Source organism: Amblyomma americanum, chromosome 10 (genome assembly GCF_052857255.1).
Source record: "Amblyomma americanum isolate KBUSLIRL-KWMA chromosome 10, ASM5285725v1, whole genome shotgun sequence".
NCBI lineage: Eukaryota > Metazoa > Arthropoda > Arachnida > Ixodida > Ixodidae > Amblyomma > Amblyomma americanum.
The window spans coordinates 15,892,895-15,920,767 of NC_135506.1; the positions used below are offsets into that span (position 1 = coordinate 15,892,895).

Here is a 27,873-nt window from a genome sequence, read left to right on the forward strand (position 1 = left end):
GCGACAAGAGCCACTTCGCACAACTGAATTCTTCGAGATTTTTCATAAAAAGAAAAATCTGACTTACTCTATCTAGATTTGCAATTTGTCTTGGGAGATGAATAAAATACACATTTCTTGCACACAATGTTTTCAGCGCGAGTTATTGCTAATTCTTTCAAGCAATCCAGGTCGTGCTGGGCCCTTGCAGAAGGAGAAGTAGAAGCGAATGAGTTAATGAAATGAGTCAGGGTAATTGCCAATACTACACATACTGCACTCAGGTTTGGCAAGGCACTTAGATATGTGGTGTCATTTTTTGCAAGTGAAAGCTTTTATTTAGAATTCTCAGTCAACAAAATTAAGGGTTTTCTGCTTCAGTGCCTACACAGAGTTCAAATAAGCATCAGAGGTCCAAACCACTTATCATTACTATATATGCTGCTTATGCACACAACAAAATGAAAGAGGACACAATACATTTTAGGTTTTATATCATAAAATTGTCACACTAAACTCTTGCCTGCACATTAAAAGGACAACGAAATCTGAAAATGCAATCAAGCTGACTAGAGAAGACTGATTAGGGAAACAACTCTCCACAGACAGACATCAAATTAATAAGCGAAGTAAAAAAAAAATGACAACAGAGAAATAATGGCTACTCATTCTTGATGCATATCTCTACACTGCACCAATTCAGAGATGTCATACAGCAATTACTGGAAAACAGAGTGGCGGCTAACTACCAATGATGACCACAATGGTAGGTGAGACAGAAAATGGGTTTAAAGGTATTTAGCAGAGAAACATGAAAAAGCACGTCAGCTACTGTGTGCACTGTATGTGTACCGTACAAATGAAACCAACCACGCTCAAAATCAGATGATGCCAGATGTTCAGAGCATAACGCAAGACACTGTTGATGTTATAGGGACACCGAGGACAACTAGGTATATCCAAGTCTTGTTCGCAGTGATCAATTCTTAGGCTCTTTCCGAGTGTGGTGAGGTTTTTGACAGCCAGCAAAAGATGCATTTGTTGCTGACAAAACTGGAGTAAAAATCTTCCTCCCACTCGATGAAAACTCAAGCCTACACCAAAAAGGACCCTGTGATCACCATTATGAAGCAAATGGTGGTGCAGCCTAGCCTCTGAGCTCCGTGGGTTAACTTTTGTTGACACAACACAGTTTTCTTGCGAAACTGGTTGGCGAAAGCAACACCTGTACTTAAATTTTTCTTGCTTGTTCCAGCTTATAACAGCTCTGCTTTCAGTGAAAGTACAGTAGCACATTTTTCATTAGAATGTAGTATTCCATCGATATAGATTAAATTAATTAGTCGTCAGCATCCCTCTAAATGTGAGAATCGTCACTGAAAAGTGCAACTACTCCAGGTACAGCTAGTAAATCCATTCGACAATGCCTAAAGCTGCTACATCCACTATGATAAACTAGAGCTACTGTGGTAGCAAAATACAACTCCAATTGCGTGCCTAACAAGACGATCTCGTCATTGCCATTTATTCTCAGAGGACGTTAGGAGTGTGCAGTGATGTGGCAATGAACAAAGTCGTGCAGAATTTACAGGGTCATCAGTGAGGGTCGGGAAATGCCAATTACAATACACCAAGTACACATCTCAGAACCTTCAGATAAGGCACAATGCAAGTTGGAAAACAAAAAAAAAATCTCTGAAAATTCACAAATGTTATAACAATACACATTAAACTAATGTGCTCATAAACCTGTGGTGTTATAAACAACCGTGAAAAGATTCTAATGCAAGGTTCCTCTCCTTTACTCAATCAAAACATGAGCCTGCCATCAGAGAAACCGGACTGATGTCTGGAGGCATTTCCTACCTCCTGCAGCTAATGAGAAATACAGGAAGAGATTCATTGTCCCAGCTCGAGATGAGTAGCACTCGTAGTTACAGAGCAACATGTCTATTGTTAATCTATGAACACAGTTATGGTCTTTGCACTGTCAGTTAGCAGTGAGGTCTGTTTTGTAATAGGAAGTCCCAGTGCATTGTCCTTGAACAAACATCATGCCCATAGATAACGATTATGCACCATTCATGGTGAACACTGATACTCCACAGGCCTGCATCTTGTGAAATATGAAAATATTAACGTAGCAACCAATGAAGTTAATTCAACAGCAGTTGAAGTTGAAGGACCTCATTCTCGTAATGCAGACACACTTGATGCAAGCACGTCTGTAGATTTATAATATAAGTAGCAGCAGTTTATAAACCAATCAGGTATTTATAGCAAAATAGCAACAAACTTCAGCCATGGCCAAAAGAGAAAATCCTTGACTGAAAGAAAGCAAGTTGTACATCAAAACAAAGGTGTAGCATACATATACAGTCAAACCTCAATATAACGAACCTCATTTTAATGAATTAGCACAGTAATGCATTTTTTTTTTCATTTCATCTCTGCCCCATTGAAAGCATTGTATTTTTTTTTCATAAATTTAACGAGAAATTTTATACTGCATCTTCGATTTAACAAAGTTCTCACATATCGCATACACTTAGCAGAAGCCTCCTTGACAAGCAGATAAAAATGAAAACTTTAGTAGAGACAGACTGCGATTTGCAAGCACACTTTTATGCACAGGTGTTGCCAGTGGGCTTCAATCTGTACAGCTGTACCACTGTGCCATCTGTAGTGTACATATGAAACTCTTGATGGGCGCGCTCCTCCGCCAGCCACTTGTGTAGAGCGGCGAAGCCTGCCACCTGACATTGCCGCAATCATCGTTTAGTGCTTAGGGGTTCAATGTTTTTTTTTTATCAGCTATTTTTGGTCGGAGAGGTTCGCAATGCTCGTTTGGAGTTTTTTTTCGTTGATATATTGCCAAGTAGACTCTTTTGAATGGCACCATAATCGCTGTGCACGCGCTGGCAGGCACCTGTGGTTCGCGTGTTTGCATTATCCAACATCACGCATTGCAATGTATATTATATAATGCACTCTGTCCAAGACACTTATAATTTATATCATTGCAAAATTAAGATCAACAGCAATCATATCATTGAGCTTCTACTGTACTTGCAAGGTGCAATCTACCGGGATTGTTAGAACCTGTAACTTTACATGGACTGCCCGAGAACACAGGAACCCCAACTTGAACGAAATTCGTGACTTAACGAAGTTTTGGTGCAAGTATGACTTTGTCATATCGTGGTTCGACTGTACTACAATGCAAGTAATGTACAAGCCAACAACCCAGAATAATTATCAGCCTCAGCAATACCATAAAAATATGGTTTCATTGCAACCACAGTGTAAACAGAGGGAACACAACCCTAAACGTTAAAGATGTTTCTAGTGTGCTACAAAGAAGCAAGCACTGCTGGGAAGAACTCACGACTTGGCCAAAAGTTACAGGGAGTTTTCTTTTAAATTGAAAAGTAAGGATTGAGTGTTGACAGCAAAGAGTAAATTATGCGTAAAGCTTGTTTTTAATGATGAGGGTAAAGCCAAAGAGAGTGAAGATGACAAATAACCTTAAAAAATAACTTTAATTAGTCCTTTTTCAACGATTAGCACCGTTAAAGTCCCAATGCTAAAAAGAACAGGGCCAAGACCATGCTTTATGAAGTAACAGTAGGACACCGCAAAAAAGAAAAAGAAAGAAGCAAGCCTTCTACTATTCGAAATAGTATTAATATTCTATTATTCACATGTGATGACACTGGGAATTCAAGGTGCTTTTACAATAGGTCAGCTCAAGATGTTATCCACCCCTAGTACTCTAGACATAAAAAGGGGAATAACTTTCGCCTATAAAGCACACGTCATAATTTTCGAAGTATACCGTGAGCAGTTACTGTTGAGCCCTCTAATGCAGCTTCCCACAGCAGTAATACCTTTTTATGCATGTGAGGTAACAGAGAAGGCACGTCTTCTACGCTACAAGGTTATGGACAGAACTTTACATAACCGGAACACTTAAAATTAATATCAAGTAGTGGCGGCTTGGTATGTGTGCTTCCTCTTTTCATGGCACTTCATGTTATCCATTCGTGAAAATGGTGCTGAACAAACGCGGCACCTAAACATCCTTTCGCCCGGGTGGGCTCGCACGTGCCGATCAAGGTTTCGCTTAAACATGAACCTCACGGAGCACAGGTGACACTGAAACGGCCTCTCGCCCGTGTGGGTGCGCAGGTGATCCAGCAGGTGACTCTTCTGCATGAAGTTCTTGCCACAGTGGATGCACCGATGTGGGCGCTCGCCAGCGTGTGCCTTCTGGTGATCGTTCACGTGAGTGTGCTGTACCCCGCTGGACTTGCTTTGAAGGAGCAGCTCAATGACACAGGAGCCCCCTCCTTCTGGTGGGCTGTGCTGCCAAGCCTGCACCAACCCTGCACCATGGAAATGAGGATGTTGCTCCAACTCGATGCACACACCTGCCAATGTCAACGACGGTCAAAATTATGCCTTGAAAGTGGTTTGATGTGTGCTCAAGGCTTTCTTATAAAAACATAGGTTCAGCATGATGCAAGCATATGCATTGTCAGAATATTAGGTAAGCATTTCATAAGATAATTCAGTCAGAAAAAATGTCACGTAAATGATTTAGTGAATGATCAAGGCTCTCTTATAGAAGGCATATACTCATCGCGATGGTAGCATATGAATTGTCAGCTTGTTTAGGAAACGTTTTCTGCTTCCATGTCGACTAGTTGTGCAAAATAATTTCAACCTTAACTCAAATGTTGGTGGAGCCTGCAACAGGATTAGGAACTGCAGCTACAAGACACTCCGAGTTTATTTATAGTAAATGTAGTTAAATGTAAAGGCGCGGCTAAAATATTATCAAGCTTTGCGTTTGGACTTTTCTCACCCGTTCTGTAAAAAATAAATAAATAAAATATTTTTTGGTTTATATGCTAGCACACCACAGGCATTTCATGCCAAATCTGTCGATCACAGTATGACATCCTGTACTCCCACACTCTTTTCCACTCTCTTTCATCTCCAGAAAGTGAAAAAAGAACTCCCCCCATCCGTTTTTCCACCCACCACCTCCCATCCTCTCTTTGCCTTCCTAGTCTGCATTCACGTCTGAAGCTGCATGCCTGCCATTATGGTGAACCAACCCACCCAATTGCCTACCCTCATGAATTGCTTCAGCTATGAAACTGCAACTGCTAACATGGAAGCAAACAGTTACAGTAGTGCACCTAGCAACAAGACCCAACAATCAAAACATTTTTTTCTTTGTCAACAGACAATTGCACCATGAGGTTGAAGAGCAAAGACCGCGGCTGCTATTAGCAAGAATGTACTCTCCACATATTTTAAATGACGAGCAACAATTTACAGAACAGAAGAGGCACTAATGAGGTAGAACAGCATTATTCCTGCCCTGACGCAAGAAGCCATGCCTCATGCCATTAAGAAACTGGTTGCCCATTAATTCCACCTCCAAGGCCTCCCAAGAGACAGTGTTTTCAGGTTTAATTCCAGCTGTTCATGCCTCAGCTCATGCTTACCCCACAATACATACTTGATAAGATGTGAGGAAAACAACCCAAATTGCTGTTCGTGAAGCTATTGTGAAAAGTATGCAGAAAGCAATACAATCTGGAAATAAATTGGTGATTTCTACACACACACACACACACACAAGATCACAAGAGTTTGTCACAAAAGGGCATGGAGCCATGCATGCAAAATACTCTTAGCTTGAAACTGACACTCCATACAGACAAAACAAAGCTACACTTTACCCGGCACACACTCCAGATCTGCAGGGACCACATTTATGAAAACAAATGACCCAGATCCAGAAATGTTGGTGTCCAGCCCTGTAGGATCCCATCAGAGACAGGAAACTTGTTAAACAGCCTTCCATACTAAGCATTTCTGTGTAGGCCCTGTATGGTTATGAAATATTACAAAAGAGGACGTAATGTGCACACTAGTAAAATGGAATCACTGATTTGTTTCTAAACACACGTGCAAAATTTCAGAGCATCTTGCTTGCTGCACCACCCATGGAATGCAGAATTGAAATTGTTACGAGCACGTGTGAAAGCACTAGCATAAGTCGCCCAGCTATGCAACTGTCTATAAAGACACCAATACATATATTTAATAATGCATACCTTTTTGGACTTCACAAAAACATTAAGGGATGCCGGGTAAGAAAGATAGTTTTGAAAATAAATAAAAAAAAGGATTCTGCTTTTCAAGTTTCACAAACTAATAAGAAATATATCACCAAAGCTGGGTCATGACCTGCATAGCAGAAATGTAGAAAACCCAAGTTTTTTTCCCATAAAGGTGGGGTGCCAAGCATTGCCGACAGTGTGCCCCAAAACGTGACTCAACACGTAACAGAGAGGCAAAAAAAGGCACATTGCAGTTTGTTTTCCCCCCTTTTTTGGCTTATTAAATGAGTTCTGCCAAGATTGCATGCAGGCAAAAACGGCATAATCCTAGCCTTTGAGCATACAAGGGAAAGGAAAAGAGGGGCTTATTATGATATACATGACTGAAGCAGACAGACACTCAAACCGAAGAGTATAGGGGATGCTATATATTTTTTTTATTAATTTGTGGTGTTCATCACTGAGATTAACAGTGTACATATTTGAAGTTAACTGAATAGAAAGCAAAAGAAACAACCACACGTCGCCGGCGGAATCCGAACCAACGACCTCCGAATTTCGTGTCCGGTGCTCTACCAACTGAGGTACGGCGACGGCTGTCCGATCTTCTGCTTTTGGGGGTATTTATGTGTAATGTAGCCTAACCTTGGAGAGTGTTCACCAGCTTTCATTCTAGTTCACCCTAGCCTTGTGAGCTGTGACCTGCAGGCAAAACGAAACAAAAGCTGTGGTAAATGAAAACGTGTCACATGATCTTTAAAGATTAATATATAGCCTTTACTATTCATAGGACATTAATTTTGCAACAATATACACCGTTTTCTCAATTGTTTAGCTTATTTCTGCGAGTTTCTGACAGGGTGAACAACAGCATTCTCAACGACGAGCATGTGAACACTGCTATTTTAACGTCCTGCATCAATACCAATGGAATTTACGGCACAGATGTCACCCGCACAACTACTTATGACGATAATTTGATTTTAACAGTGCAAGAGCACCATGGCTAACATGTTTTGTTCTGCACTAGGTGGAGTCAAAGACTCATTCCTCGAAGATTTCACCAAAGGAAAGCCAAGCTCCTGAAAAACGGCCTAAAGGGAAAGTTGGTGCATGATGAAATGAACGGCGGCGCAAGCAGGGACACTAAAAAGAGACACCACATGCACACATGTGGTGTCTCTTTCTTGTTAGTGTCCTTGTTTGCGGTGCCGTTCATTTCACCAAGCTCCTGACCAGGGGAAAGCTTCTACTCATTGGATAACTGATGGGCAATCGGCTGCACTGGGGTGTACTTAAGTGCTGCCATTGCTGCCATGAAACCATGAACCTCCCATATAAGACGCCGACGCCTAATCCATTAGGCCACCGCTGCATTCCCCATACAGCTTTTAGTGTAAAGCATACAAATTTGAAAAGTGCAGTATCTCTGTGTGCATGGCACATGTGCGGTTCTTGCGCCTTTGTTTTCATCATGGCCACAAAGCCATAGCACGTTCCACTAGCTCGCCCACATTAAATGCTCGATAAAAAGCGGCTGCATATCATTGTTGGCACAAAAATTTACATCCTAACAGCAGCAAACCAATATGTAATGCAAATGCACCAAGAAGATGAATGCTCGGGGTCAACATAGTTTCTATGTACAACGTTAGCACAAAAATAAGACACATTCATAAGAAAGGTGGACAAGACAACGCGCTACTGACAGCTGATTTTTATTGACAGATACACATAATATATAGGCTCACCGTCACACCACCTATCAGCTGCAGCAAACATCAGAAAGATGAATAGGGTCATAAAAGCGATAAAAGGCAAACACTAAAAACATGACTTAGTTAAAAACGATAAGATCGGAGAAAGAACATTAAAGGCATGACCCGTGGTGTAAAGGGTCAAAGAAACATGACTGAATAAGATCTGAAAGGATGATGACAAAACAAAAATGCATTAAAACTGTAAAAAACCAGAAAAAGCACGTGAGACAAGAAAACCATCTACAAGGCTTAGTGCAATGAACCCTTCAGATTACACTGGGAAAAAAACCACAGCACCTGTACACCTATTCGTATCAGGAAAATTTTTTTGGCCCTTTACACCACGGGTCATGCCTTTTAATGTTCTTCCTCCGATCTCATTGTTTTTAACTAAGTCCTGTTTTTAGTGTTTGTCTTTTATCGCTTTTATGACCATATTCATCTTTCTGATGTTTGCTGCAGCTGATAGGTGGTGTGACGGTGAGCCTATATATTATGTGTTTCTGTCATTAAAAATCAGTTGTCAGTAGCGCGTTGTCTTGTCCACCTTTCTTGTGAATGTGTCTTATTTTTGCGCTAACGTTGTACATGCACCAACTAGACCAGCAACAAGTGTTACTTGGGCAACATAGTTTCCCCCGCGCTTTTGTAAACCCAACGGCGATCACAAGTTCATGCCCATAACGAAACAGCGTGCATATCACATGGCTGTTTGCCTTTTACAGTGAACTGTTTGCAGCATACTACCCTCAGCTCACAAAGGCACGCTTGAATCAGCAGGCAGGAAGAAGATATAGATAAACTGATCAAATCACAAGTGCAAGGTCCGAGGCTTCCATGCACTGATCGTGCTCAAGCAGTAGTAAAGAACCGTGCACGATGACATCTTGCCGATGTCGGTTCAGAGTAGCACCACCAGGTCAGCGCCACTCAGCAAGAGGCTCTGGCACTGGCGTGGTTGCACCGGCGGGGATGTTGGCAGTGGGTGTCCGCTGGCGAGACTCCATACGGCTTGGCTGTATAGCGGCAGCTGCCTTCCGCCATGCAAACTCCATTGTGTGATAACCAAGACTGCATCGTGGAAGGTGGCACAGTTTAGCAGGAACATGAAGCGTACAACTCACACCCTCAGCAGGATTTAACTCTCTAGTCCCTATAGAGATGGGTGAGAAAATGGCGAAAATGCTCTGATATTACTATATAATGTAGGGAAGGCTGCAGGAGCAGAGCGTCTGCAACTGGGTTGTTCCATCAAAGAGTTTGGTCGCACGACGGTGAACCTGGCACATTGCCAGGCACATTGCCAGGCACATTGCTCTCAGTGTGGTATCTATATAATGCGAAAGCTCTATGTGGCCCACTGGCAACAGAACCTGTTGTTGACCACCAACACTGGTCATGGAAATTCAGTGTGACATCAACAACAAAGGAAAATTTTTTTTCTGAAGGTGCGGAGAACTGAACCAAGGACCTTCAGGTTGCGAGGAAAGTATGCAACCAATACACCCTAAAGCCGCAATGCTTCATGGCGAATAAAGGTGAACCTAGTGTATGCACTGTCTTGGGACCGTATGCTATTGAGTAGGTGTGTCATTAGAAAGAAAAAAAATATAAAAATTAATTAGAATTTGAAAACAAAAATAATTTTGGAAAGACATGACAAGACAATGCTTTTGCATTCAAAGCACATTAAGCAGTACTAAGCGCCCTCCGTAATTTTTCTCCACTCCTACTGCTGGTGCAGCTGGCACATTCTTGTAATAAGACGTGCCTAGCAATTCGCTGTAATCAAGGAAACTGCTCTTGCCTTGAATTTCGAATGTTGAAAGTTGGCAGTCATATTAGAAATGTTAAATAACGAATATTGCCAATACACTGTTCTTTTTTTAAGAAACTATTAACTGAAACCTTGGACTATGTTTCATGTTTCGCTTTACACCATGAAATCAAATATTTTCAGCTAGGGAGTTGGAATAGTGTTCACATGAACATATGGGATGGTGAACAGCTCATTAACAAGAGGCAATGGTTTATGATCTGTGTAGCTAAAGCATATGTCAGTAAAAAATAAGAATGTGTGCACAAGAACTCTCGACTCTATATCACGGGGACACAGTCGTACCTTAGGATCATCTCCTCATATAAGAAATTATGAAAATGCACAAAACTAAACACAAAGCTGAAGCTAAGAGCATCTCAAAGAAAGTTTTTTTCTGCTTGAACAGTAGAGAGGGTTCCCAAGAACTACAATGGTGACACAAGAAAGATGAAACAGAGTAAGAATTCAGGAGTCAAAGGTGGCACTATAAAAAAAAAAGTAAAGACCTACATTTACTTCCTTTGATGCACATTATCAAACACGTTATCGAGTTACATCAGTAAATATATCCTGAATTTTAAGCAAGTTAGCAAGCAAGACGGAAAGGAGCCCTTCGTACTTATATCAGAAAAAATTGTGCCAGCAAGCACATCTCTGTGCTAACAACTGCCCAAAGTATCAGACAAGATGATCTGGTAGTCCCATGACAGTTCGGGAGTTACGAGTGCCAGTAATCCAGCTACAGAAAGGTGTGCTGCTATTCTAAGCGCTCTAATCATACGGGCAAAAAGAATGAAAATTAACTAAACTGGGAAAAAAAAAATAATTTTATCCCAGCCTTAGTTTCAGTGAACCGTAATTGCTATCATCTGCCTGGCGACAAGACTTCATCACAAGTGCCGTTGTCTTCTTTTTTACATAACTGCTGAGATTTAGAAGAAGCAGTGAATTGGGTCTTGTACAATACTACTTGTTGGATTTGAGACATAATTGGCAAACAGCAGGCATGCCTATATACAGGAGTTTGACAGGATGTGATGCAAAGGAACAAGTTGAATGCAGTAAAATTCACAGATACAGTACAGCCTTTGTGATACATCCATCACGGTTGATATGAATTTGTGACATTCTCTGGCCGGAGTGCGTTGTGTAAAATGTGCAGAATTTCACGCGCACCGAACACTCTCCCAGGCCACTAGGATCATATGAACACATCTGCCATGACCCCACCCTCAAGCACTGCCTCCCCATCGCAGACGGGCAATTGCCAAGTCGCATGGTACGTACCAGGCACAGAGATTAATGAGGCACTGCCATAAATAACTCTTGCCAACCATAAACAGATCTGCGTGAACGCATTTCGTGAGCTTCTTAATACAGAATTTGTTATTTTCCACGATACAAATATTTTTCGTGACCGTGAGATTTGTATCATCGAGATTCTACTGTAAAGGAATATATCAATCAAAATGATATGTCTGCATGCAAAAATTAATTTGAAATTTCACTCTAAAGTGTAGTTAATCCTTAGTCTTTATTTACAACAGCATGTGTGACAACCTGCCATCACAAAGAACTTTAATAGAAAGAGAACACGCCAAGCCACCACATGTGCTCATCAACAAAATAATGACAGATACAATGATACCAGGCTTCACTTCGGTCACACACAGCAGGAATACAGTCATCGACTGATTTTTCGGACTCAGCAGGACAAATAGACCAGTCCAAACAATCGAATGGTCCGAAAAATCCGCCAACTTAAAAAAAAAAACTCTGCAGAGAAACCCTGCCTCAAAAATTGCGAACTTCAAACGTTTTCCACTTTCCATTTGCAAGTGATAATATACTATTAGACTGTAATCGAGCCGGAGTCAAGCTTTCGTCATGTCACCACCACCTGAAGTCACCAATACTAGACTCTGTGATGTGGCTGCAGAGCATGCCGCGAATGTGTCGTGATGCACGCCCCCACATGCAATACCCGCCCGGCAACGATTGTTGCAAAGACCGAGGGGGGAAACCCACTGGAAGAAGCGAAATGAAGTGACACCCCATGTCCCCCATCTGCCCCGCACCATGTGCGGTGTCGTCTAAGCCGTGGCAGACACTATCGGTGTCCTGTTTTCAACGTGACTGCGTGCTCTTCCTTATACACCACCCCAATGGCAACGAAAAGCATGGCATCAGCTCCAGCCACTACACGAGTGGCAACAATGAGAAACAAATAGCCAAACCAATCCAAGCCAGCTCGTCTGCCTCTGTTTAAATCCAAGATGGCGCTCTACACAGAAGCGAAGGGCCAGTTGGTTGTGATGAGAAAGCCTGCTCACATCTAGCTTGAATTTAAAAAAAAAAATGGTCTCCACGGCATTGCACTTGTCTATTCTAGTCTGAAAAATCAAAATTGTGAATCAAAATATTGTGCGAGTCCGAATTATAGAAGCACGAAAAACTGGTCGGCTACTGTGAATGGAATAAAATTTGTTTTTACCAGAAAGAAAACAGTGTTAGCAATTATAAAACAGTTCCAGGTGTTATTCCTTACTGTGCAGCTTACGCAATGTTATGATTACCACTGTGCACAAACACAGGATACTTTACCCCACAAAGAGATGAGGCCAAATCCATTTACGATAGTACAATGTCTCAAAGATGCCTTTGACAAAGCCTAATTCATCCCTTCAATTACTTGAAGAGAACAGTGACACTGGTCACTATAACTTGACAAGATAACGTAGTTGCAACTACACAGCAACGTGTCTCACTGCTAAATCCCTGACAGTTACATCCTATGCACCTTCCCAATTAGTGGTAATAATGGCAAATTAGTAAGTACAGTTGCACTTGAGAATAATGAGCATGCAAAACTTTTGACCAAGTATGATTAAAATGTGCAGATTATTTCCGTATACAATTTGAATTGCACAAGAACCACTAGAACTTATGCAAGAACCAATTAAACAATACTGATCAAACTACATCACTAAATCTCTCGTATTGTGATGTATACACACCTGACACAAGCACTTTTGTGGGTTTATAGTAATAAATGAGAAAAAAAAATGCACAACCCTTGACTTCTAGCCTCCATTACATGTGGCTTGATTGCAGGCAGACACTCGGACTTTAACAAGGGCACTCTTAACTGTACAACGAGGTGCCAGTTGAATATCAAGAAGAGACTCGTGTTAGATACAATGGTTGCCGGACGACTAACCTCAAACCTAACATAGAAATATACAAGCTTGACTAAAGTTACATAACAATTAACAGTAACACTGAACAGAAAAGAATATTTAGGTGCACACTCCTCACGAGCTACAAAACAGCAAGGGGGCACACAAGTAACAAACAACTAATAATAATGCCAGAAGTCAAACTTTTCTGGACCGAAACGAAGGTAGAGCATCATTTCAAGTCAGCCCTTGCCTCACCACTAATGCCCCTCCTTTTAATGCTGTTACAAACTAATTGCAAAGAAACATAAAGTGCAGCAAAGTAAGAATCTGCCTGGTAATGCCAAGAAAAGGACTAGCACCCAGAGCAAGAACTGTTAGGCGTCCCTGTGCTTTCAGAAGAGAAAAGCAATGAGCTTGTACCATGAGAATAGTCAAGGCAGACTGCGCTAAGTTTGTGCTCTGTCCTTCGATGCACCTTTTAGCAGAATCTATGCCATTATATACAATCAAAAGTGAGGCAATAGGCAACAAAGAAAAACAAGTAAAAGTAAATAGAGCACAAATATACCACAGTAAATACAGTAAACATCAGACATGGCTATTCACTAGTAATGTTCTTTCCCCTCTGCTATCGCCTGTTGCGCGTGAACTAGAAGTTTCTGCACGACATTCCGAAAATCTCACTATAAACTTTCCGTTCATGGGCGATACGCTACCAAGACGTTACAAGGATGCCATTATCAGGTGTCACACCCCTGAGCACATCAATGAGAAGCTTTCAGACAAGGATCCTGAGAATAGACAACCGGCTTGACAGACCCTGCTGAATGCTGGTAGAGTGTGCCAAGCCTCTGATGTACAGAGGCTCTATGTTGGGTGGTGCACACCATTGCCTTTCAATGGAAACCTGCATGCGAATGACACCGGACACAACTACACAGGGAACGGTTACTTCTTGTCGTGCGCCCGAATGTGCCGGGTGAGCCACCCCTTATTAGTGAACTCCATAGAACACACGTGGCAGTAAAGCGGTTTGTTGCCCACATGGGTGCGGAGGTGCTTCACCAGGTTGCTACGCTGCACGAAACCTTTGCCACACAGGTTGCACTGGTGCGGTTGCTCGCCAGCATGCGCCCTCTGGTGGTCCTTCATGTGGCTGTGGTAGACAGTGGTGTATTTGCAGAGAGAGCACTGATGCAGAAGCCTCTCTTTAACACCTTGGCCTGGCAAGCCGTGTCTTTGACGTGCAGAGCCCAAGCCTGCACCATGTCAGACGGCACACTTTGAAGAGATGCTGAGGACAAGTCGAAACATCGATAAATTATAGCTTTCAAACGACAAAGACACTACTTTCACTGAATGCAAGGCTTTTATAAGCTAAAAAAAAGGCCTGAACGCCTGCTCTGCTACCACACATGCGTAACATTCAGAAACAACTGAGTGCTGTGGCGAGTGGTGTGGCGAGTGCAGCGACTGCCGCGCCACTCCATGGTACCCTCTCCACACAGAGGTGCTAACAGTGTAAAAATTAGTTCATGCAGTTGCATACAGGTGGCACCACACCCCTTGGCACCTCGTATGTCCTTCGTGTTATGCCAAAGACTCTGAAGAACCAGGAGACTTGCACTGAACAGCTGTTGCTACAAAACAGCTGAAAAAAAAAAGACTAACCTTGTTGTAACGAAATACTGGATATAACAAAGGATATATCCTTGACTTCACGTGTGCTGCGATGAAATAATCCTGCGGGAGGTATGTCACCGCAGCCAGACGCTTCTTACTATAGCCGTTCCTTGTAAAAAAAAAATCTTTACTGTAAATGAAAAAAAAAAAACAGCAGTCTATGGAAGGCGAAATGGGACCACAGTTTCACTTTACTATATCAGAGGTTTTACTACATTCGAGTTTACTATAGCTGGGTTCTACTGTATCTCATTGAATGAGATCAGCAATGAAGCAGCCTCTCACCTTTATGAGCTCGCATGTGTGCGTCCAGCGTCATCTTCCGAGTGAAGGCCAAGGGGCAGAGCTGGCAGCGGAACGGCTTCTCGCCTGCGTGGCTTCTCAAGTGTTTCATCAGGTTACTCCTCTGCACAAAGCACCTGCCGCAGTGGCTGCACTGGTGCGGCCGCTCACCGGTGTGCACCCTCCGGTGGTCTTTCATGTGTGTGTGGTGCACCGTGGCGTAGCTGCATAAAGTGCACTGCAACCGTAGCCTCTGTCTGCGATGTGTGGTAGTCAAGCCTGCACCGCGAAAACATGAAAATGGACATTTTTCAATTAAATTCAAGACCTGCCGATACCAGTTCGATGTGGTTCTCCTCGTTCGAGGCAAGTTAAAAACGTCCCTACATGCTCACTCTCGTCACAATATGCATGTCACGGCAAGGCTGACAAAAAGACGCTAATTAAGAGGTTATTTTCAGCTTGCCTCATTGTGAGTGTGGCTGCTTTACTGTGTCTGCGGCATGCCTTAATATCTAACCATGCGCAAATTACTCTTTCTGCCAGTCACTGCCCTACAAGCCCATTTGTGGGTTTTCTATGTCTGTAAAACAAAAGTGCACTTAAGAGAATATTATTATTATTATTATTACTTTCAAACACGCTAAGTAAACCGGACAATTAAGCTTCGAAAATACTTGCTTCTTTGATGCTGACATAGAGATGTATTATCACGATGGAAAGAAACGCGAACAACGCGGCACCTATATGCTCTGCTGTACGAATTTATTTTCATTGCTTTCTTACCTGGGTGGTCTGAAGACGTTAGAGCTGTCCATGGTACATTCCAGGACGACCCTAGCATCTTTCTGACATCACCGAAGTAGGCACCGCGTTGTTCGCATTTCTTTCCATCGTGATAGTACAGATAGCTTCTGGTATAAACTGGCCTATGAGATGGGAGATGAATCTACATAGAGAAAACCAGCTCGTGTGCATGACCCGGAAAGAGAAGATCCAGCATATTCTCCTACCTAGTGCATTGTAAAACAATACTGAAGCAATTTAATGTCACTCTTACCAATAAGATAAATTGGTTAAGTAATACTTGAGAAGTTCACATAACTGCACTATTCAAGACATGGCACATTATGAGATAGCTTACAACTGCACTGGCAAGCTCAAGCTTTTTAGCATAGAATGTTTGTGCAAGTAGGTTGAGTTTAAGGGGGTTTAACGTCCCAAACCGATTCAGGCTATGAGGGATGCCGTAGTGGAGGGCTCTAGAAATTTCGACCACCTGGAGTTCTTCATGCATTGACAGCGCACAGTACATGGGCCTCTAGAATTTCTCCTCCATCGAAATTTGACTGCCGTGGCCGGGATCGAACCCGTGTCAACAGCCGAGCGTGATAACCACTGACCCACCGCGGCAGCTTAAGAATAAGTAGGACATCATGGATAATATTGGAGCCTGCCACTTTGAAAGACCGCTAAAACTACAGCATGCAAGCAGCATGGGAGTTACTCTTACCTTAAGAATACGTAAACAGGACTATTCATCTACTACGCATTTAGTGCAGTTATATAATACCCAGAAACAAGCTGCAAGACTGACCACTTCAATGTTCTTTTTCAATGCTTCATCACATGAATTAAACTAAGCCTTCTCAAGTATGTGAAGCCTCTCAAACAAGAATCCATGACAGTACCTCGTGACAAAAACTCCATCCATGACAAAAACTCCTCCTGAGTCCCATTTTCACAAGAACTAGAAGTGACAGGTAAAGCTTTTACCAGACACACCAAAAAACTGAAAATCTCAGCAGCCAACTACTGAAGCGTGTGAGATTACAGAATTGGAACATTTTTTTTTTTCTTCCAGTGCTTACATCTTAGACAATTGTCCCACACTACCACTCTTTTTCCTCATATTTCTTATGCTATGCCCTCCTTCATGGGACAAACAATCGGTCTGCAATACTGTGAAATAAACAGTCACAGTAAGCCTCTATGCCTGTCTGAGCTGCAAACACAGTTACACTTGGCTGTTTACATATACACTACAGAACTCCAGTGAGGCACTGTGCAAGGAGTGTAGTAAAACATCAAAATAACCAACCCAGGACAAATAAAAAACTACACATGCACAAACCTAAAATTCCACCAGAAACAAGCATAACACTACTGCAAAGCAGCCAACTTTCTTCTCTAAATTAATACGCATAATAGTCTGCCATTACAGACAACACCTCATGAAGATCAACGTGAGCACACACACAGCAACAGCCCTCACATGGGTGATTCCAGAACAAGGAGCAGCAAAAAATGAAGATGCCACCAGAAAAAAAAAAAATTGCACAAAACTTTCATAACCGCATTATGCACACAATCTTTCCAATGTGGAATGAATGGATTCTATAATGGCATATTCTGGAGCAAGGGCATTATACAACATGGAGGTGAAGCAAGTGACATAAAAAATACCTAAAAAAGCCCATCCATAACATCTGAATGCATTTCCAACAATAATGACAAATAGAGCTTGAGATGATGACTAGCTTCATAGTCACACAGCAACATGTCCTGTTGATAAGCCACAAACACCATTACGCTCTGTACATTTTTACAGAGGTGAAACCAGTTCTGCTGGAAGGAAATCTCAGCATTTTCATTTCCACCGAGTCAGCATTACCTACGAGCAAGCATGCTCATACAATGGCCTTGCACTATTCCCGACCCATGATAAATGGTCAGAATACTGTATCAAGTGAAATGCAATTACATTCACATAGGAATCAATGAAGTTCATGCAGCAGCAGGTGAAAAAGCACTGTACAGAAATTAATCACTGAATTCCTCACACCTGTTACTATCAAAGTGCAATCACAAATCAAGAGGTCCCATCGCTACAGTAACTTCAATGACTGTTGAAAAACATGATGGTTGAAACAAGGATGTCTTTACTTCTATGACACTGGGCCGCAATATGGATTAGTATGCACAAACTCAAGGTGAAATAAAGCATGTAGCGTTTGAAGCAGAAGGCATAAGGCTTTTGTTGGGTTTATTAACCCAAATACCTTTTAACGCACATGACAGTACGTGAACAGGCACATTTTTTGCTCAAAAAAGCTACACACACTACTTAAGCAGGGAAGTGCTGATGTATCTTGCCTTCCTCCTTGGCTTAAACAGTGCCCGATCACACACAAGGACGCCGTCCAACAAATGGACTTTGCTTGGTCACCTTGAAACCAATCAAACAGGGATAGCGAGGTCAGGCTGACACCACGGTGGAATAATTTCAGGCAGAATTGCAAGGCTAATCCCACCAGTATCTTACAACAAGCTCAACTCAACTCAGGCTGGTTCAACCTTTGCAACAACCACTGGAAAAACAGAGCCTGTTAAACATGGGCAAATGATAAGAAAGCATTATAAGGCAGCAGTCTGCTTTGTATGTTTGCTTTTTTGTGTGGTACATCATGGCGAACATGTGTAAAAATGATGCTGAACTAAAGCGACACTGAAACAGTCTTCCTCCTGTGTGGATTTGCACATGTCGATCAATGGTTGTCTTCGATGTGAAGACAGCAGGACACAGGTGGCCATGGAATGGCCTGTTAGCCACATGGATGTGAAGAGGGGCCATCAAGTCATTCTTTTGCATGGCGTTTATGCCATCGTGAATGCACCGATGAGGGCGCTAGTCGACGTTTGCCCTGTTACGATTCATGTCGATGTCAGGTACCATGTTGTACTTGCACTGAGGGCACCAAAGCAGCTGCCCCTTGCAATGGGAATCTTCCCTCGCTGCCAGGTGGTGCTTTCCACAAGTGACAGCAAACCTGCAGCACGGAATGGAGACGGTCGCTGCAATTTAGGGCACACATATGCTGACATAAGCGCGATTAAACTCCAGCGTTTAAAAAATAATTTTTGTGTGAATGCTCAGGACTATCTTGTACAACACACAAGTTGATTGCGCATTTTTGAACTCAGTAAGCGCTTAGCAAGACAATTCAGTTTTGAAATGCGAGGCTGGTATCTGCAGTGATGCCGGCACAAAGTTCTGAAGAAATAAAGAAAAAATGGTCTTAGAGTTTTTAGTTATTGAAAAATGCTGGTGAAATTTGTAACCAGGTTCGAATTAATAGTAACTATGAGAAGTCATTAGAATTTGTGAACAGCAGCGTAATATTCATGTACATGGCAAAAGTTGTGCCGAATGAACTTCACATTACTTCATGAGGATATTATTACCGGTCAACATTAGTGAAAACACAAGAATACTGCAGCAAAAGGATATGTAGCACAAGAAAGGATGAAAGGAAAAAAAAAATGTGACATCAGCAATAGCACTTGTGATGCAAGTCTATATACATATTTTACCCTTTCTTTTAGCCACATGAAATAAGCACAACTGTAAGCACAACCAGAAAAATATGTTGTAGCTGTAAAGCAATTATCCGATAAAACCATTTACATATGCACACAAATTCGTTACAGTTTACCTTAAAGGGCTTTCAGGACTGAATAAGGCATGTAGCGTAGGATTACGTATGTGAACTGAGTAATGCGCAGTACACAACATACAATGAAACAGGCTGGCTGAAAAAAAAAAAAGGACTGAAAAGAGAAATACTACAAAACACATGGAATAAATAAGAAAAAGAAACCTGTAGGGAAGAAAAAAGCACAAGGAGAAAGCAGATAAAGTGCACAAGATTGCACAAGAAAAAAAAAAAAATGAAGTCCTCTTAACGACAAATGAGACAGGGGGACCTAATGGGAGGTGACACCAGTAGGATAAAGCAAGAATGAAGGAAGCGAACACAATAGAAGTAAGATCCATTTCATAAATCACCACCGACGGTGGAGTACCACCGGTGGAGGTGGAGTACCACATGAGTTCCACAGGTGGAGTACCACATGCTATAATCCAAAGGCAGCAAAAAATTGCACTGAAAGCAACATACTACTAGCAAAATGTAGCGTGCTAATCATTGGACTGCAGATTTACTTTATGTTCACAGTGACAAAAATTTGCACAGACGATGCACACAACATATCCATTTTTATATTTATACTCTGAAAATTTTGCCACAAGCACACACAAAACCAAATGTAAATCCAACTCTCTTTTTCTTTACATATCTCATAAACAGGTGCAGTAGCCTGCTGTTGCATACATTTCAAAAGTGAAGACTCTGTACTTAACACCAAGGAAGTGGCGGATACGATCATATTTAGCTTCCCTTCCAACTTTTCATGCAAGAGCAAGTTTCTGGCTATCACTTATGAAACAGGGCTCACATCTTTTCAATGGTCCGATACATTATCAATTTTGGTGTATACCGAAAAAACATGTTTCCAAGCAGAAATGACACAGAGAGTGACCCCACAAAAACATTGACACAAGTGTCCTGTAATGTTTGCAAGCATCTGAGTCCGCACGTTTAGGTAAGCCACAGGCACACTCATTACTAGAATGGCCACAGACTACTGTGAGGTCATTTATGGACTTCGTCTCCACCGCACGCACGCACACACGCACACACACACACACACAATATAAAAAGCAACCCTTTGTCAAAATGTTGGCCAACAATGCATTTCACCTTCCATTTTTTTTTTTTCATCACTTCTGGCTGGCAATATTTGCCACTTCGCTAGGAACACGGTTGCATTCATTGCACCACAGCTATTGCGAGACAATCTATTTTTGACATGCCATAGTTCCCCCAACATTTATGAGCATGAACAAAAAAATGTACATCACTTGTGACAGCCCGTAACTATTCAAATTGCACAGATTAGCTTTCGAGTGTTGTGAAACGCACTTTAGTAAATGCAGACTAAACTGCATGTACTTTAGTATATGCAGTTTTTGCAAAAGTTCTCAAGCCTTCTGCCCTCCTACAGGGCCACTTATTAATCATTGTGTTTAAGGGAGACGCGGCAAATAAAATGGTCCAAATTCCTCAATTTTATTTTATTTTTCCCGCAACCCTAAGATCTTCATCTGTCTTGCGATTAAAAATTGCAGCAAAATATGCAGTAAAAATATGAAGTTTTTTCTAAGTGCAGTCGTCGAAAATTGTGAGAGAATTAAGCTTCTGATGGTCCTGGCACATTGCGAATTTCGTGGGTTTCCAACAAAGGAGCATCACCATCTTAGTATCACGATGGAGAGGGGGGATTAGATGATCAGAGCTTCCGCTCATTGCAAATGCTGCATTTCTCTGAACGAAAACAAAAACACACAACGCAATAAAAGAGATAATAAATTTTAAGGTTAATTTTTCTTCAGCGCTACCTTTTTTCTGTTTGTAATTGCTACCACTTATTCTATAGGTAATTTGTAACAGCTATAATATTAGAATGATTATGTTTGTTGCATAAGTATCCTGAGGCACTTGAGGAGTGCAATGCAGCTCTAAATTTTTCTATGTACACATTCAACAAATTTTGAGTTACTTTTGCAAGATATGTTTTCATGTAAATATGCATGCTGGAGGTTTACTTCTATATCCATGAGCACTGGGCATAAAAAAAAAGAACTAATAGGCTTACCGGACAGAACAGGGCTTTGTAAACATGCCAACATAAAAAACGTGCTTTCTCCTTCCTTAATGCTCTGAGAATGACTTTACGAGGGTGTTAATTGCAATTCCTCAACTATAACAGATAGCTTTAAAAACTACAGTCCTGAAATCAGAATAAAAAGCTAAATACTCGTGCCAAATTTGGTTACACTCCTGCACAAATAACGAAAATAGTTTTAATTGCTGCGCCTGCCTCACAAGGCCACCAACACCTGGCTGTAATATACAACCTATGCGTCACACAGCTTATGTTCATTGTTCTAATTTACATGCTGAACAAAAAAGCGCAAAAAACAAGGACGTAGAATAAGACACACAACACGAGCGCTCAGACGGTGTGTGTCTTATTCTACCTCCTTGTTTTTTGCGCTTTTACGTTCAGCATGAAAACCAACTCGCCCAAACTCTGCCCTTATTGTTCTAATTTAATTTTAGCAGCGTTCTGCAGCTGCGCACAGACACTAATGAGAAAGCACGCTGCTATGTAACATAACAAACAATGCAAAACCATCACATGCAAAACCTTGATTTAAGTCTACTTCTTTCGTATTACTGTCAGCAGCGCACGATTCATACTACAAACCCTAATTCCATTATGTGTTGGCAATGTGACAGCATCAGCAGCTGTCGATGCCTTCACTGCAAGTGATACCACTCCCCTCCAGCCAATGAGCGAATATTATGACACGACTCATTTTTGACCTTTGGGGTTTCTCGTAGTATCACATTAAAACCTAGGACAAAATAACTTCCGTCAGAGCGGCAAAGTCAGCACATGCAATTGCAGCATGGGCACAACGGCCATGGTTGACAAGCCTGCGAGCTGGCAGAAGATCCAAAAGGTTTATATGAAACAGTGGTCCTCCTTGTGTGCAATGCAGGTGCACAGCAGCAGGATGAGTAGGTGCTGCTGTTTTCCAGTGGATGAACTCGGTGAGCGTCACTGACTGCCACGCTCGTGCATGATTGGACCTACAAAACAGAAGCCAATTAGTAAAGTCAAAAACACAGGCTTTGCACTGTAACTATTAGCGAATAGGCATGAGTCTTTGAAGCCTGGATCATTAAAGAGTGCTTGAGATGCTTGAACTATGCCTCTTTTATTTGCTCCCTTGTACCTAGGCTTCGATCTCAACGTTTTACCAGATGTGAAATGCTCCATTCAGCACAGAGGTGATGGACATCGGCCACTGTGCGTCAAGACCACACATATTTAAAAAATATATCCACAGCAATAACTTAATATTACAACTGCAAAATGCATGCTCAAGAACATGCTTCTTTATCGCTTCTTTGCACAAATTCGAAAAAAGAAATGAATTCAAATGCTGTACATATCCATCAAGAGATGCAAGGTATTCTCTACCCAGAATATTTACTGTGCTCTTTTTCATATTGACGTACACACACCAAAAAATAACCACCTCAAGCACTTCAGAAGACCACTGTTATTCAATACAGGGTGATCAAAAAGTAATAGAAAATCCAATAATTTGAAGAGTAGAGACAGTAGCGCACTGCCGTTTTCATAGAAATGCAAAGGAAGACAAGGGATTTTTTTTTAAATACCACACATTTTTTCCGCCTCACTTGTCATCGGCAGCTGGCACTAACACCACTGTATAAACCACTGACACAACTGAAGCGCCACCTTTCCATGGTGAATGTGACCATTTTGAAAATAGGCCGCCGCGGTGGCTCACTGGTTATAGCGCTCGGCTGCTGGCCCGAAGAACGCGGGTTCGATCCCGGCCGTGGCAGTTGAATTCGATGGAGGCGAAATTCCAGAGGCCCGTGTAGTGTGCGATGTCAGTGCATGTTAAAGAACCCCAGGTGGTCGAAATTTCCGGAGCCCTTCACTACGGCGTCTCTCATAGCCTGAGTCGCTTTGGGACGTTAAACCCTCATAAACCATAAACCATTTTGAAAATAAAATATCCCGCTATTAAAAAAATTTCCCTTGTTTTTTTTGAGCATGTGTGTGTAACTGCATTGTGCTACTGTCTGCGCTTTCCAAATAATCAAATTTTTACTTCTTCGGTTACTCTTAGATCACCGTGTACATAATAAATGCTAAAATTATTTCAGCTTTTAGCAACCACTGTTTATGATTACAATGAAGTGGCATTGGCCAAAGATATACGTGGCCCATGAGTCCTCAGAGAAGTGAAACAGCAAAGACTTCCTATACTATAACCAAGGCACCACAACGCAGAGCATGCGAGGTAAAGACAGCACCAAGCATAAATTTCTAATTCACTAAATCCGTGCACTAAAGGTGATCTGAAGGTGACATCGTGTAGAGCCCAGAAATTTGGAGGACCAAAGGAAAACCGGATGCATTCTTGTGAACAAGATAGTGAACAAGGGAGCCGTAGTGCTCCCGAAACGTCTTTTCATCTTTTGACGTTGGCCAGTGACCAGCAATCTGCATCACCATGATTCCTGACCAGACGGTATGCCGTCAAACCCTCGACTATATAGTAGATGTTTCCAGATTATTTTGACAGAAAATTAGATGGAAGTAAGTTTAACACAGCATGGTACTCATAACGAAAGCAAAACGCAGATAAAATAGGGCCAGTAAATGACTGTAGACACACCGAATTTTTTCTTGCGTGCCTTGTTATTTCAAATGATGCATTAGACAGTAATACACACGGGTCACTGCGTGATATTTGCCTAAGAACGCTAAATAATTTATAGATGAATTTCTTTTTGACGCTGTTCTGGTTTCATCAACCAAATAATGGCTGTAACCTGTAATTGGTCTTTAGGTCACATGAGGCACGAAAAAAAAGGAGAATATAAAGCTGATGCACAGTTTAATGTCATTCCAGCTCTTGAAGCAGGCTGGCTTAAGTGTTGTAATGAATTAAAGCTATGTATCAATGTCTATATTCCAGTTTTTTTTCATGCCTCACAAGACCTAAAGGTGAATAAAAAGCCTAAAGGCCATCGTTTGGTCTATGAAACCAAAACCAAAACAGAGTGAGAGAGAAATTTTATTATAAATTATTATAGGTCGTAGGAGAATACCATGCACTGGTCAATGTATTCTAATGTCTGACACATAATTTGAAAGAAAACATGCAACTAAAATTAGGTGTCTCGAGTCCTGTAATATGAGGGCACTTTATTGTATCCACATTATTTAAGATGTTTCTTGCTTTAGAAAGCAAACTAAGAGAATGCTGAATTTAGATAAAAAGTAACAAAAACACGCTGAATGCACAAGACAGATGCCAGCGTGAATGGCAGTGCTCATGACACAAAATATTTAGGCACAAAATGCACAAGTAGCACCTATTCAGAAACACCTCTCCTACCAGAAGTTTTCAGCTCAAGGGAAGGAATGGTAACAGACATGAAGTGAAAGACTGGCTTGTGGGAGTTTAATGTACCAAAGCGACTCAGGCTATGAGGGACGCCGTAGTGAAGGGCTCAGGAAATTTCGACCACCTGGGGTTCTCCGACGTGCACTGCAATCACATGGTACACGGGTCTCTATAATTCTGCCTTCATCGAAATTCGACCGCCGAGGCCGGGATCGAACCCACATCACGGGAAGTGAGAGTACTGGTTCGAGCATGGCATATCATGTGCTCAAGCACGTGCATGGGGACAGTGCTACACACTAAAGCGGGCATGACACTTGCCATGCACAGTTTGGCGACCACGGCACAATGCTTTGGCATGATATGGGTATCAATCTGCATAATGACGTTAAACAACAAGTTCACTGAATGTGACATTTTGCTGTCCCTGCAATTCCGGCGTTTGGGTCAACAAAAGTAGGCAGTGGTTGTTATGCAATTATCATCAAATGCCAAACTCTGTCCTCCGATTGGTTATCATGCCCTCCAATACCTTGCAAAGTGAAACAGCACAGCAGCACGGACTACGAGCTGCACCCACATTTTGAAAGCCAGTCGTGCGTCTAGACAGCGGATTTGTAAAGTGCCGCGGCTGAGTCTGATCTTTCGACAGCTCAACAGCGGTGCTTAAAACTCGGTAATGGGTCGAATTATCGCACAGGGTCGAGACAAAGCAGGGAACCCCATTCTTTGTCTAGAAACTGCTCCTAACGAGTCGACGCCGTAAGCAGCCCGCTCGCGTCGCAGTACTCCAAGCCCGACAAACGGCGCGCCAAGCTCGACTAGACTGACGCGACAAGGGCACTCTCTTACTCACTGACCTACCAAATGAACGCGCGCACCTCATGTCGAAAGTAAACAACCCAGCCATCTCTGTTCGCACCCCAACATAGAATACGGGGCATAAAAGGCCCATTCCCGACCGCAACGCGCAGCTCAAGCAAGAACGCCGCGAAGCGTTCCGTTAATTTTTATGCACGCGTCACGTGCCTGTTTAACTTTTAGCCGCAGTTTACCAAACAGCCTTGTATTAGGCCACAAACGCTTGAAGCAGCCTCAAACCACTGTCACTGAGCCGACGTTTGGCTTGGCGAGCCATTTCTGAGCGCACCAAAGAGCAGCACATCATCGAGTCGCAAGTTAGCAGCGCAAAGCCGCCATCTGCACGGTAAGCACACACGTTCGTTTCTGCAAAGCTCAGCCTTCGACACACAACGGTAAGCATGAACGTGTCAAGAGTCGGGTTTTTCAGGCGAAAAACTTGCAGCTAGCAAACTTACGTTGTCGCCTGCTGCCGCCATTGTTGATACACACATGGTGTCATACTTCATTGTACGAAACTGCGTAGAGAAAAAAAAAATGAAGATGCAACTTTCTTAATACAAACGCCACTAAAAAACGCCTGAATACACCAATTAAAAATTTTAAGCTTCACGTAATTTAGCATAATTTATAATAAATGTTATCTAAGATGGTTTATCACCATTACCGCGAAAACGAAACTCGCTCTAGTGTTTTAAATGACTTAACTGTCAACACCTCATTTACCCTCGAAGAGTAACGGAACGCAGCCTGTGGTTTTCATGCATCCACATGCGGTCGACGGTTTTTTAACACTTCTGATATCTGTAAATTGTGACTCGCATGATGAGCAATATCTCACAACATTTGAAGCATCTTTTCACGATAATTCAGTAAATGACAATTGGTCCCGTTTTAAGAAAAAGGTTAGCGAACTAACCGATAGATACATCCCCAAAATAAGCTTCCACTCGGACCGCCAGAAACCATGGTATACCAAAACGATAAAAAGACTCGACAATAAAAAGAAGCGCCTTTTCCGTGCGGCAAAATTAAAGCAATACGACGAGTGCGCATGGGAAAAATACTATACAGCCGAACGCACCTACCTATCAGAAATTCGCTACGCAAAATACTCTTTCCTTCACAACGACCTCCCCAAATTGTTGGCTTCCAATCCCAGAAAGTTTTGGCAGGTCATAAGTGAGCACCCGGCACATACCATCACTCAACTAAAGAGTCTGGAGAGGAAGCTGATGACATTGAGTGCGCTGACATTTTTAATAACGCCTTTTCATCTGTGTTCACTAATGAAATTCACCCACCAACTGCAACTTTCGCCGTCAATATAGAGTCCAGCATGCCTGCTATCGCGTTTTCTGAAGCCGGCATTACCTCGCTCATTGAACACCTTAAAACTTCATCATCGGCCGGCGTCGACGAAATTAACTCCAAAATACTGCGCAACACTAATAATATTTCTGCAATGTACTTATTGTTATTGTTTTCACAGTCGCTTTCTACAGGTTCCATTCCGGATGACTGGAAAGTGGGAAAGGTCATTCCCGTCTTTAAGTCCGGTAACAAAGATTCTCCTTTAAATTACCGTCCGATATCATTAACCAGCATACCTTGCAAAATCATGGAACACGTCATCTATTCTCAAATCATGGACTTTCTTGACGCTATCAACTTCTTTCATCCCTCACAACACGGGTTTCGCAAGGGTTTGTCATGTGAAACTCAACTGGCCGTCTTTCTTCATGACGTTCACTCTAACCTCGACCTAAATTTACAAACTGACGCTATTTTTCTAGACTTTGCTAAAGCATTTGATAAAGTTCCCCACAGGCGTTTACTGCTAAAACTAACCATGCTAAAACTGCATCCTAACGTCTTATTGTGGATCGAAGAATTCCTTTCTAAGCGCTCCCAGTTTGTTCTCGTTAATAGCCAGAGTTCCAACCCTCTTCCAGTAACATCAGGCGTACCCCAAGGTTCTGTACTTGCTCCCCTCCTATTCTTAATCTACATAAACGACTTACCCTCAAACCTGGTTTGCAATGTTCGTCTGTTTGCAGACGACTGCGTTATTTACCACACGATTTCCAACACCTCTGACCAATCACAGCTGCAAAACGACATTGACACAGTGCATGCCTGGTGCGATGACTGGCTAATGTCGCTTAATCCTAATAAATGTAAACTCGTATCTTTTCACCGCCGGCGTAACCCCCATATTTTCTCTTACTCCGTT

General features: G+C 42.1%; 1 protein-coding gene across 1 annotated transcript in view; it reads right to left on the reverse strand.

Annotated features, from left to right (window-relative positions):
• Window positions 1-16,426, reverse strand: part of LOC144108050 (uncharacterized) — a 34,531-nt gene extending 18,105 nt beyond the window's left edge. Inside the window, exons 1-4 of the mRNA XM_077641331.1 lie at window positions 14,852-16,426; window positions 13,836-14,142; window positions 13,703-13,776; window positions 4,123-4,367 (exon numbers count right to left, since the gene is read on the reverse strand). Coding sequence (XP_077497457.1) covers window positions 4,123-4,367; window positions 13,703-13,776; window positions 13,836-14,142; window positions 14,852-15,047 — 822 coding nt within the window. The 5' untranslated portion in view covers window positions 15,048-16,426. The remainder of the gene's footprint in view (window positions 1-4,122; window positions 4,368-13,702; window positions 13,777-13,835; window positions 14,143-14,851) is intronic.
• Between the last annotated feature and the right edge of the window lie 11,447 nt (window positions 16,427-27,873).